This window comes from Halictus rubicundus, chromosome 9 (genome assembly GCF_050948215.1).
Source record: "Halictus rubicundus isolate RS-2024b chromosome 9, iyHalRubi1_principal, whole genome shotgun sequence".
In the NCBI taxonomy this organism is placed as follows: Eukaryota; Metazoa; Arthropoda; class Insecta; order Hymenoptera; family Halictidae; genus Halictus; species Halictus rubicundus.
Window position 1 is genome coordinate 6,323,470 of NC_135157.1, and position 13,973 is coordinate 6,337,442.

Consider the following 13,973-nt stretch of genomic DNA (forward strand, 5'->3'; position numbering starts at 1 on the left):
TAATAGCCCGCGCGGTCATTAATGAGTCTGCAGCAGGGCGGCGTTTTGTTTACGGCATCTCGCCGCGACCGTGGTGCGTCAATTGTTGTTAAACAAAAACTTTTTCTGTATACTTGAGACGCACGGCACCGGAAAGCATAATCGATTCGCAGGTGACGGTAATCGTGAGACATTCGTATCGCGATCGTACGCGTCGTTACGTTAAACAAGTGGGGCAACTTGTTAGCCCCTGCAACGTAATTGCATTAACATACGTAGAGCGGGCGGTTCCGCTGCACCAGATAAACGAACCAATTCTGCTGGTTTCGTTCTTACGACATTATTTATGCATCCGTTCCGGCTGAAAACAAAATTTCATTAACGCGCCTATAGCATTCGTGTTACGTTCGTACTGTTTTTTTTTTTTTACAGTTAATACTTTTGGCGAAGCACTTTGAAATACTAACCCCAGGAGAGTTTAATTGGAAAGATCATATTTACCCGATTAAATTGGAAATTACTTCTGTTGTTCTTGCTTTATTTCGTTGTACCCTTTTCAACGAAATATGACATTTTTGGGACATCCTGTACAATGCAAATATCGTGTAACTGTGAGAAAAATTCAAAAGAAAGATTAAAAGAATTTAAGAATATTGATATTTGACCAGTTTCACGTTATTAAAATTCTTGAAAAGAGAAACAATTTTTCCTTCATGCGCAGCACAATCATTAAAGAGCGCGTTCATAAGGCTCTGGTAGCTCAAGTATGAATATCATTTAATGCTAAAAGACATGGTAGCCGGAGTGGGGAATAAATGAAGCAGCAGATGTTAACAAAGTAAAAAGTTAAATTCTCAGGAAAGCAGAAAAACTAATAAAATGTGTAAGAACGAGAACGCGGTGTGAACTGTTGCGTAAAGATTACAAATAGTGTGTGTTGCCTTTTATATTAATTATACTTTCCAAGAAAATTATACACGTCTTCTGTCGTTATTTTTTTCTTTCCCCGTGTGAACACTTATAGTTTCTAAGCATTGCGGCAATTAAACGATCACTATCTGGTAAAAACATTACGCGAGAGTAAACGAGTGTGAGAGAGAAAGAGCGGGCAACGAGCGGATACGAACGATAGTGATTTCGCTCGAGTCCAGCCTCATTATTAATTCTTTTGTTTCGAGGTCAACCCGACAAACGTGAAACTTCGTTGTCGAGTTTTCTAGGATTCCCAATCTAAGCTGTGCAGGTTTTCATCGAGCAGAATTTCTTCTATTTATTTTTTAAATTTTAGAAAATCGTATAATAGCGGACTATACAGCTACGATAAATTGAAATAAAAACGGTAAAAGTTTCAATACTTTCTAATAGTATACGGGGGGAGGGGGTAGTCTTATACCAGTTGAACTGAAATTAGTGTTATAACATTTACACGTGCGTTCCGAGCACATAATCTAGAGGTTCACCGTCCCATACGTTCGAAATAGCCTAGTCCTGCTTATACATATGTAACGTATTCAATTACGTACGCGTTGCTTAATTTTCTTGAACTTTGCGGTTCGTTACGATCATGCGTTGTTAGTAATTCATGCACAAGGTAAAATGAATTTTATATTCTGCATGAAAAGGTGGAATGTATAAAATATGAGACAAAAAACATTTAAATTTACGCGATTTCTGACAAAAATTAAAGAGAGAAATAAATTCTTGTTCCTGCATCAATTTTTATTTCATACAAAGATCCTTTGTTCGATCATGACCGAAATTATAAAATACATAGAAATATGTGTGTCGTAGAAAATGAATAAGCGCGACTTAAAATAGTAGACAAATTAAAAGACTGTTCAAGTTACTAAAATTATTCAAGAAAGAACGAATTCAATTTCTTGCAACCGACACAAATTGCTTATCGATTTTTATGAAAAAACCTTGAACTAGGAAAATGAACATTTTGCATTTGGATCTACACTCTGCTAACCACACATGCCTCTAAATGATTTTGAGCTGTAGATAGGAGACGTTCTTCGATTAAAAGAATGATTTTTGTGAAAATGCTTAATGCAAAAATGTCCTGTTGCATCATGTCGATAGTCTTAGATTTCTTTCAGCTGTCTGTGTCAACCTGCAGCCTCTTATTTCCGCCATGATCGTATTAAAAATCCGCGTATAGTCCAGCGATTGGGAATGTTCGTTGCGCCACAGGATCTCGTTGGATCGATCGATCGTGGAAGCATCGGTCGAAGGGACCGATCGCAACTTCGATCCAATTTTTCGCTCGCACTCGGCATTCGGCGACTGTGAGCGAGACTTTACTTTCACGTCGCGAGATCTGTGAAGTTAATATCCCGACGATGTTGCGCAACGTAGCGCGCAACGTAATGAAACCGAGGCTCGTCGTGGTTCTAAACACAATGACGTGACCTACCTATGGCAGGGGCCGGTGTTCGGGTTACTGGCGTGTTACTGCTGGAAACAAGTAATTTCTCTATTAAGCCTCTTTATGCGGCGCTCACATTCACGTCACCGTGACGAAGGGTTTACTGAACTAACTCGTACCACGCTCGTAAATGTCCGGAAAGTCGGAATCATAATTGGACTGCGGGCTCTTTATGCACTTGTCGCGTGTGCTACATTTTAACATTCAGGGAAGAAACGCGTACGTTAACGAGAATCGAGTGCCCCTACCATATTTTTACAACCGAAGATCTTCCAATTGATAAAAACTCCTTCCGTTTGAATTTTAAGAAATCATTTGTGAAAATAGGAATTTGCGTAAAAATTTGTTACACGGTACTTATGTCCGGCAGTTATTGCGTCCAAGCAACCTTTTTATATCAAATGAGTATAGTGTCTACTCGATAATTGTCCAAAACACGGGCCTGACCAGAGACAAGTATCGGCTAGAAAAGGACAGCGAAGCTCGAGCGGTAGTGGGAATAGTTCTGGGACAATTACAGGCTAGATATTTGTGACATTTATCGAGTAAATTGTTGCTAAATTTATGCTAGCTAATAATGTTCTATATATTTTGACTCCATCGTTGAAATTGTAAAAGCGTGTCTTATTTTACATATTTTAGCTCGTAGTCCACTTTCTAAAGCTTTTCGTTGGTCAACGACTCCTCAAACATTAACGTACGTTTTCTTCGCTGTTTTATGGAACAAAAACGAGGAACAGTTTGGTCCTGTAAAGCCCTCAGGATGTCACTTACACTACCGTGTTCTGGCAGCGTGTCTCTCATTCAAAGTTCGATAAAACGTCTAAAAAAAAAATCCTACATAAATTTTTAAAGTGTCGTTGTAAAGAGAGAAAGCTTCAATTTTGAAATCTATGGTGGGTTTCAGTCACGAAAAAAAAATGAGCAAAGTTTTCTCGGACGTATGAATGTATACCATTTTCGAGAAAATTCGCGTCTCCCAGTTTCTCGTGCGCTATATCATGAAAAAATTCTTAGAATAAAATGAACGATGGATTGTTATGAAACTAGAGGTTTCTAGCTTTGGAGTGAGCGCGAATTTGTTATCGAACGATTGTTTTTTAGGAAATGATCACAGTTTAATTGTAGGCAATTTTTCGTGAATCGGATATCGAAAATGAACGACGGAAACGCTCTCTCTGCAGCGGAAGATAAAACGCACTGGTGCTCCATGGGAATTCACGGGCAGGCATATTATCGTAACATCCTGTCGATAAAAAGTCGACCGAGTTACCGGATAAATTAACATACCACGACATAAACATACACGGGCGCAAGCCACTTCCGTCTTTTTGCTCCGCTCCGTCTGCGCGTGTGTGCGCCCGCGTTCTCTAAATTGCTTTCTCGCTACGAATTCAAGTGCGCCGTACCACTGGCAACACTTTCTACGCCGCAGTAAACGTGTAAAAGTGAACTCGATTCCCCACGTGACTTCCTCCGTACTTGCATGATCCGTGTTCGTTTTGCACTCGCTTTCTGAAATTATTGCGAAACGCCGCTTCGTAACGCCCAGATATTCGTTTCTGGAGCAACGAGTCCCGGATTGAAACGCACCTGGCTTACGAAACACACGAAATGTTTGTTTGCTGGACCAGCGATTGCTGGGTCGCTTCCGACCCGAGTTGTGTCAAGAATTTCTGCCACATTTAAACAAACTGGCGAACACTGCAATATTTCACGTCTTCAAATTCAAATTGCGTTTATGGCACATGTATCTGAATTTTTCGAATACGACAAACCGTGTGTATTGATAAAAATGAATAATTTTTATTTCATTTTCACCACAGGGGATCGTTTGGACAATGAAAAACGACTTTTCCTTGTTTTACTTTTCTTAAAATTCGATACGAACATCGTAACATGCATAAAGATCCGTAGTCTAGCAATCAATTTTTAATGCAAGATGTCAAAACTATCGTTGACCTAAATATTGACAAAATGACGCTTAAAGTCCATTTAAATTGCATCCTCAGCAAATCATGAACACGACTGCAGAAAGAATGAGTAAACATTTCGAATTTGAAGAAATATGTAATACTGCAGTGTTTTGCCAATTTGTTAGGATTACGAAAGTTACACGATAAAGCATTTCAACACCTCTGATACAACGAATGAGGAAGATGACGATGGAGATTGTCGGGAAATTTCCTCGACGTCCGAGGATAATTAAACACTTCCTCGAATTGTTCGATCTTCGTACTTTATAGGTGCTTCGTGAAGAAACATATTCATTCGCGCAAATGTTACTGCATTTCCCATTAGTATTAAAGAAACTATTCTCCACGCCCAGTATATGAACAATAATTAGGCTGCGGTTGTTTGTACAATTTCACATTCCTATAGACCCGTTTCAACAGAAGTGGAATCCAGTAAAATTTTAATTTTTACGGTAACATTTTCGACAGATAAAAAATAAGCTAAACCCGTTTCAAACTATTGAAACTTAATTGAACTTTGAAAATGGACTTCAGGAATGCAACAACTGAGCTAATGCATATGATGTATTGTTCAAATTGGTTGCAAAGAACGTAGTGGGATAATAAAAATTTATATAAATCTTCAAACAGTCACATCGACACACATTCAACAATTATCACACGAGAGATTTATAACAAAAGTGAGTAGATTGGACACAAAACAGTAAAAACAAAATCTTATAGAACTTTCCATACGTTAAAATTGCTGAAAAAAATAACTAAATATCTAATAGCTTCCTGTATCTTGCAATCAATTCAGACAATTTTTATTTCACTTAAAAATCCGCAGTCCTCATCTAATCCACTTTCAATTCCTCTTTGAAAATTTTGGTTATTGACATAATTTTGGTTACTGACAATCCCCTTAGAACTCCGCACTCTATTCTATTTCCACATTTCTTACAAGCTATGAATGCCGAAAAATCCACTCGTTTCAATATTTTTTCCTAGAGGCAGATCCCGCTAAAAATTTCAAACGCGATGCACTTCCCCTATCGGCAGGTCATAACGATTTCAGATTAACTGGAAAGCTCCGAATTCCCGAAGCGCTCTGAATGATGCACGAACCGATTCGATGCACCGTCGATACGGCGCGTCGGTGTAATTGATACAAATCGGTTCAATCGAGAAATGACACGGTGTATTCCCATGTTGACGATACCGCTCTATTTTTCAGAGGTTTACGGGGTGACGGATGACGGTCGCACGTGACCGGCCACGTGTACCACCGCGCAGTGGAGAAATCGGGAACCGTTGAGATCATCCAGGATCCACCGGGTGTGTTTCTCTCCTCCTGGGTCAACGGAAAGTCCGATGCGTGACATACGACGTGTCGTACGAGATTAAGAGAAATTTCCCTGCCGACTGCGAAGTCACGCGCTCGGAGACACCATCATTTTCAGGGGCAGCGAGTGAGTCACATTGCTCTAGACACAGGTGCGCTTCCGGGAAGTTGAAGATTTGCGGTCGAACAGCGATCTCGCCTCGCGTAGTTTCTCTGGCTTGAATCTTGATATGACGCGAGAACACAGGTAAACAGGACATGCACCTAATTATCTACAGGATGCTCCTTTAAAAAAAATGTTGGAAGTTTCCAGACGTTGTTTAATATCCAGGGCATTGTCAATCAGCTGTACTGCCCATACGGTCAATGAATTTTACTTCTCACATAAACAAATCGGCCGACAATAAACCACGACTTTTTTTGGGGGCAACGTTGCATGTGTCTCCAGATCGAGATTCCACCCTAACACCCCTAACTTCCCCTTAATCCGGCTTCCTATTGGCCCCTATACGAGACGGAAATTCACTCGTTTCCTTTTTTTAAATAATGCAAAACGTTCGATTCCGTCGTGTTTGTTTTATAAGATTGATTTATTTAACAGTAGACTTTACAAATGAAACACGATCTGCTGGTTCACAGTGAAATCATAAAATGAATGAATTTCTGAGAGGTATATATAGAATAATAGAAAGTTCCCTAAATATTAATCTCATAATCCATTAAGATGGAAATTTGCGCAATAATCCGCAGTCCATCAGGTAGCTTACGTGCCCATGCATGAATCACTAGAATGATAAGTGCATCACTACAATTCGTTCCCAGAAACGGAAATTACTTATGACTCGACCTATAATCTATAATGTTGTACAACTTTCTGCAACATTAATTTTCCTGTCGTACAACATTACCCTCCGTAAGCTTATTTATTCAACTGTATATTACTATAATGTCAAAATTGTACGACATTTGGATTTTATTATATTAAATTTTCATCATTAGGATATATGTTATATTTCTCTTTTTTAATATTCATTATGCTTTAAAAATAAGTATAATTAATACAGCTATTGGTATCCCCACAGCAACTGGGGCCCTTGCCCTATCCAGTTAAAAGGTTACAAGATTTTTCAATTTTTATCAATCAGTGTTAGAAAGCGTAACTGCTAAGAAAGATTATTCAAAATGGAAGAAGTTGAATATCAATCGAGTGATTTGGTAGTAAAATATCAAAAAACCGAGAAGGTAGTTAATCGATTTGGCTTGTGAACGGCTTAGTGTACCGGTAGCGTTGTAGTGTTAAAAATGGTGGGAAAAAGGGTTCGAAAGAGATAAAAATGTAATGTTGACAGAACAATGGCGACCTTGAGGTGAACGCGGAAAGAATCAGGCCGCGATCACCTTGTGGAACCGCAACCGCCACGCCGGAAGTGGAAGAAGGAAGACGGAAGACGGAAGAAGCGCAGGATGCCGGGCGAGGTGCGCGCGCAGCCCTTAGGCTCGTCGACGTACGGTGGTAGCACGATGCAACCGGACGAGGAGATTCAGTACGCGCCAAGGAGCCGTCCTGTTAGCTTTTATGACAATTTTAAGGTGAGCAAGTGCTTCTGTGCCACGTGTTACTGTTTACTTGCGTGTCTTATCAACAAGTCGGTGTTACGAATCACGTGTCAATCGGTGTGCGAAAAACATACTGTGCGAAGGTATGGTCAACTTGAACGCTTTGTTTCAATAAATTTGCTCCAGTTTCTGTACAATCGTTTGTTTTAATGTTACTAATCGCGATGACGAATATTAAACATTTGCACTCGAAGATCTTTTCACTCAAGTTTTCAAATTCAACCGAGTACATATTATTTGAAGGTATGGATAACGTCAACTCTTACGTCAAATTTTATACATAAAAAAGTAGAATTTAACGCATTTGTTACACTTGAATTTTTAACAATTTATTTGATATAAATCAATATAGTAATGTGAACATTGTTCCGAATTGTGACATAATAATTTTTAAAGAGACTTTAGAGTCGCTGTTAGAGTGCAAGGGTTAAATATTCAGGATATCTTTTTGTATACCGGGTGTTCTGTGATTAGTTTGCTAAGTAGTGTGTTAAACCAGTATGAAGAAGGTGTCTCCAACTTGAGCGTTTATTATCTCTTTTATTTTGAATAGTAAAAGAAAAATATTAGTGAAAGTATGATTTGGTTGAAAGAGGGGTAAGATGTGTTAAACAATATTTTTCTGAAACAATATTATTTTGAAGCCAACGGCGTTTTTAAAATGGGACTACAAATTTATATTATAATATTCTATACTAAGAAAATATTGCTATATTCTTAACTTACAATTAGAGTTTTAATATTTACTTTTAGAGTAAATGTTCTTATTTTAGTATACATACTAAATTTGTAATATTTTTAGTGTGTATTATACTCCTATACGCATTATATCTCAAAGTAAGAACATGTTTGTCACGACAAACACAATATATAACCAGAATTTGCACACATGCAAATCCGTTGACACCATAAACGCTACGGTTTGTTTTATAAACTTCGCCATCGTCGAGTAGCATAATAATCGTTATCCGCATTCACGTGTTGTGTGTCATTTCATAAACATGCGCGGCAAAGTACAATTTATGTCGACATAACGCAATACGAGAATTAATTACTTTGGTTGATTCGTCGTAGAAAATCTGTAACGTGCTGTAATCATTTTGCTTCTTCGAGAAATAATTTAAGAACATATTATTTCTTTCGATTGTAATATAACTGTTGGGTTGGAACAAAAGTTCGTAGCATTTTCAAGTTAAAATTCAAAGATACAATTTAATATATTTATTCGTAGGTTTATTCAATAATGTGATAAGTTACCTTAAATATGGCAACAAGTAATAGAACAGTATGGAAAATTTCTTATCAAATAAGTCTATGAATTTGATCTGTGAAATTTTTATTTGAAAAGGTTGCGAATTTTCGTTCCAACCGAATAGCTTCAGAGAAACTTTTTGGAGACAACTATTTGGTACACCGAGTAGTTACTATGTACAGATAAATGATCCGCTATTTTAAGGCCAGAGTCATTAACCATGATCCATTTAAAGTGATCGGTGCATTTTTCTGCATACAGGACGTGCCGATGGTGGCACCTTGCGTGACTTCCGCTTTAAGCGCCGACAATTTGAACCAGGTTCGTGACAACAATATCAGCACGTCGATGGCTGCGACTAACAACAATAACAATAATAACAACAGAGTGAGCAGCGCAGTCAGCGCCGGAAATGTGTCGAAGGTCCACAGCGTCAAAGTAACAGGTAATTTAAAAAATAATCATCCGTTTAATATATTTTTATTTCATTTGTTATTTATTATATCGTCTTGCGTCTCGGGTGAGGATTCCCTTATTCCGCCTCATACAATTTTGCATTATAATTTATGTAATATTATTTATATAAGAAACGATTAGAAATGGTAATTTCGCTGAATAATCGAATAAAACAAATCGCGACAAACTGTAATTTTCACCGTTTTTAACCGTTTACATCCCATGAACCAATTGCCAAAAGCCTAGTTGGACCTTATTAAATATTTGAGTTCAGCAAATATCAGACAGACGCGTCTGCTATAAATACATTAAACTCACAGACTATTTTCTAGGTGCGCTCTCGACTAGCTCTTCGTTTTCTAATCTTATTCTTGATGAGAAGTTGTTTACAATGCACATTCTATGCAAGCCAGCGTCATTCTTTAAAAATTCGTTTTCATCTTCTACATGTTCGTCTTACGTTGACTCGAATTTACTTTTGACACCAAACTGTCTGCAGACAATATCTGTTTTTAAATTCATCTTCTTATTTTTTTTTTATGTCGATTACAATCAACATTCATGAATTTTTCTTATAAGACCAAACAGTTTGTAGCCAGTATCTTCTTCCGTTTTTGTCATTCTCATACTTACCTTCAACTGTTGATTGCGATCAACTTTTGCGAATTTACTTTCGACATCGGACTTGCGGTCGAGACTATTTTTTTTTTAATTGGTCTGGTATCGTCGATCGCATCGAAGAAAAGACATTGTCGGCGCGGAACAAAATTGGAGGTGCCACTATCCTAGGAAAGTTTGTCCCGCTGAAAATAGAACGGTCGCGAGTGAAATTCGGTCGTCGCTGCACCAGAGCCCCGGCGTTTTCAAGCGGACTTTCTCGAATTTCATTTTGTTCGTGCGCGCGCTCTGCTCGATTCCCGCGAACATCTTAGCACAACAGAACCGAGCTGAAAATTTCGACGACGACTGTATATATTTTTCCTTTGCCCCGTTCCGCGATGCGAACTGCGAAATCAAACACTGGTCGAAACGTGTTGCGTCTACCCAGAAATAATGTTGTCACTTTCTCAATTCTGCATACTTTCAACCCTTGGATAGTGGAGTCAGTAGCACTTTTTATATCAACATAATCAACATTATCAACATAATGCCTAACCGTAAGAATATTCAGTCAAGTATGTTATTAATTTCCTTTGAACGGGAATAAAATTCTATGTTCTTTTTGTGAATATCCTTGGACATTTTTCTGATCTTTAATAATCACTGCTGGGTAAAAGAACCGTACTACAAGAGGTCTTCCTAAACATATTTTTCAAAATACTCTTCTATTGCTTTTAATGAAACAGCTACCATTAATAGTTGCGCAGTTAAACGACAATTTTTGTATTCACAGAGTTAATTTTTTAAGATTAATTTTTGCGAAGGTAGCACACAATAAATATTTTTCTTCTATCGTTCATTTAGTAATTTATTGAGAATGACTTACAGAGAAAAAAGAGATTTACTGTAGTATTCAAAATGAGACTTCCATTACTCGTAAAGTTGACAAATTTGTCATCATTAGACTGCGGATTTTTGTGCAACATAAAAATTGTCTGCTTTAATTGCAAGATATAGAAGCTACATACACATCAGTAATTTCTTTTTCGAATAACTTTAGCGAATTCAAATGTTCTTTCTTTTACATTCGACTACTTATTTGTGTCATAAATGCATAAAATGCACAATTTTCTATCTATTTTTCTTTATCTCATCATTTTTTGAAAGAGAATGTAAATGTTCATCCAAAATCGTGCCCCTCGAATAAGCCAGCAAAAATATATTTAATTTCTGATGGTCCCAAAAAACTTCCACGCGTTATTGCAAAACATTGAATCAAATAATTATCCCATTGCTATTGCCCACGCGTTATAAACCCGAAATGATCGGAATGGTCACCGGTCTGCAGTCTGCCCTTGTGAAAACCGACAATGGTCATAAACAATTATTGAACGGTCAGGTTTGCGACGGGAGATCCGGTTAATGACGGTCGACACCTGTTTACCGTGACAGGTGCAGTATCGACGGGGAACATCGGCAGGATCTATCGGCCCGAGAAGGACAAGGAACTTGGTCGGGCACCGTCAATGGCGAATTGCTTGTCAACCACGGTTCCCGTTAATTTGGCAGCCTCGCAGATCGCTGGTCGGCACACACCCACAAGAAATTCCCTCAGGCACAGCAGGATGATCGTGTTGCATCGGACCGGTCAGCGTAAGTGAATGCATTTCGTTTTATCTGACCGCGTTTGCGAGACAAAGGCGTTCGTCCATTTCTTGTATACGGCGTGTACCATTTTAAATTCCCAGGCCTATCAACTTCGAGAGCTAAAGCTCGGGAACGGCTTGTGCCAAAAGTACGTTCAAGTAGTGTTTCGAGAACGTCTCGAGGCCAGCAATAATAGTGCATAATACAAAATATGGGTTCCAATCTAAAAATTCAAAGTTAACTTTTATTGGCCTTTTCAAGGTCATCTCAAGTTAGAATGAATACTTAACGTGTACCCCGAGGAACCATACAGCTTCTATCTGAAACATCTTTTCCTATCATTCATATTTTTTGAGATATTTTCCCTGGGATGTTAAAATGAGACACCCCGTATACACGGTGGTGTAAAAGAAAAGGATCTGAAATTGAACAGGTTTGCAATTGCAATGCTTGAACATAATCGATTGGAACATCTGACTTCTACGCCTATCGATGTATGAGATGTTAGGATTATTAGATTTGATATTGATTAGTCATCGACTCGCACCGATACACGGATCTCACGCAACAGTTCGCGCGATCTCTTTTTTTAAGCTGTTTCGTCGACCAACTTCAGAAAAATGAAAGACCCTGGATTAGCTTGAGCCAGTGGCCGCTAAGGGCTTTCAAAGTTATCTCTAGGAGCTTTGGAAACTTTTATTGAAGGTATTAGAATTGGATTAGGCAGTCCGAAAGAAGTTCTTCGAAGGCTTGAGTAACAGCTTTCTGGAACTCGTGTGTGTGTGTGTGTGTGGTTTCTGTACTAAGAAAGCGATATTCGTGACATAATAGATTTCCATCTTCGTAAACATTTAAAAAATTAATTCATAAATTCCTAGGATATAGGGTGAGGGATCCAATTACTATAGGGGGTACCAATTACTGTGCCTATATTAATTATACTTACTTTTAAAGCATAATGAATATTTAAAAAGAAATTTGATATCTCTTTTTTAATATTCATTACGCTTTAAAAATAAGTGTAATATTAGCACAGTAATTCACCCTACGCCCCCTTCACCCTACGCCTGTCTGCAAAAACATTTCATCTTTAACAGAAAAAGATTTTATATCGCATTATTATTGTGCTGCAAATCTGAAATTTTCGTAATTTAAAGAAACCGGAACGAAAGCGAGAATGATATACTCCATAAAAATGGAAAGTGCAATAAATTTGACCAAGCTTTGAAATGTATGCAATTTTAGAAGATCAGGTATGCTACGAATGTATAAAATCTGAATTTAATTATGAATCATGACTTTCTTTTCTGCCATACCACATTTCATTGCAAAAATCCAAGTTTAAATGGTGAAACAAGCGAACGCGCGTTTCTGAGATATGTTGTTGTTCCAATAGAGTCCACTGTATTTCTCCGACCCTTCATTTAATGCTATAATAGATAAATTATTATTATTTTGCTTTTTTTTAATGATTAGTATTTCTGGTCAATCGGTCAGAAAAGGGAAAAGAAATTAATTCGAGGTTACTAGCAATAATGATATGCATCGATTACGTTGATTACCAATAAAATTGCCTAAGTACGCGTTTCTCGAGCAAGAAAAACAGCTGCGGAAAAAATGGTTGTTTATACCGGGGGCATCCGATTCCAACGCGACCGTAGGATTTCCTTTTTTCTCGGTTCGCGTTGGATAATGTAGACGCGCGATGGTTGTTGATTAACGAAATCAGAGATCGGAACAAATACGTCACCGAAGCTCGAATGTCACGGTACGGCCTTTCACGGTGCAATAAACATTCACGAGAACAGGAAAACGGATTGCTCTCCACGTGGTATCAATAATTCATAGTCGTGCACACGACGATCTGAATAGTTCGATCTGATTTTTGTTTTCCCTGTTCCACAACGTTGAACACGGGTTCGATCGAAAAATTGCGATTCGCGGAACGTTTCGAAATCGAATTTCAACTATGCACGTGTTCCTGGTTTTTTCAATGTTCTTGAGAATTTCGTCGTTTTATTTTAGGAATACTTACGAAATGTTAGGCCATTCCGTAAACAATGAGAATTTTTTTCCAGTGTTTTCGCAAAGTAAGATATAAACGCATAATCTAAATCATTAATTTTCGAAATATTTTCTTTTACAATTTAGTACAGCCTATTTATATCAATTTATCTAAGTATAACTACATATAAAATATTAGGCCTATCCATCAACAATGTAAATTGTTTTTTAATGCTTTCGAAAAGTGAGATATGAAGACATAATCTCAACCATTAATTTTCTGTATAATTACCTTTATAATTTAGTACAACTTATTTACATAAATCTATCAATTTATCAATTTTCTTCTAAAAACATCCATGAAAATTCGCATTATTTATAGGATGACTTGATGCATTTATTAGGTGTATAAATTAATTCGTGACTCTTACCGACGTAGATTTTTTTAGAGTATTGCAGTTGTTTGTAAATGATTGAAAAGTTTACGAAGAAAGGGCTACGAATTAATTTGCACACATAAAAGTTGTCAAGAGAAAAGCAACTTTGTTACTCGACAATGTGGACAAGATTGAAGAAATGTGCGGAAAACAGTCTATTTATAAATCCGCGAGATACGTAGTGGGATTGTATTACAGTATATGTAGATATGTATAACGTTATCTCATTGTCATTAATCTAAAGGAAACG

General features: G+C 37.6%; 1 protein-coding gene across 6 annotated transcripts in view; it reads left to right on the plus strand.

The window, feature by feature from the left end:
• Nucleotides 1-13,973, plus strand: part of LOC143357263 (uncharacterized) — a 34,300-nt gene that overhangs the window by 4,755 nt on the left and 15,572 nt on the right. For 5 of the 6 annotated variants that reach the window (XM_076793626.1, XM_076793622.1, XM_076793624.1 and 2 more), the window contains exons 2-5: nt 5,603-5,957; nt 7,060-7,300; nt 8,841-9,024; nt 11,088-11,288. In XM_076793626.1, coding sequence (XP_076649741.1) covers nt 7,175-7,300; nt 8,841-9,024; nt 11,088-11,288 — 511 coding nt within the window. In that variant the 5' untranslated portion in view covers nt 5,603-5,957; nt 7,060-7,174. The remainder of the gene's footprint in view (nt 1-5,602; nt 5,958-7,059; nt 7,301-8,840; nt 9,025-11,087; nt 11,289-13,973) is intronic. The other variant, XM_076793627.1, reaches the window with a different exon arrangement.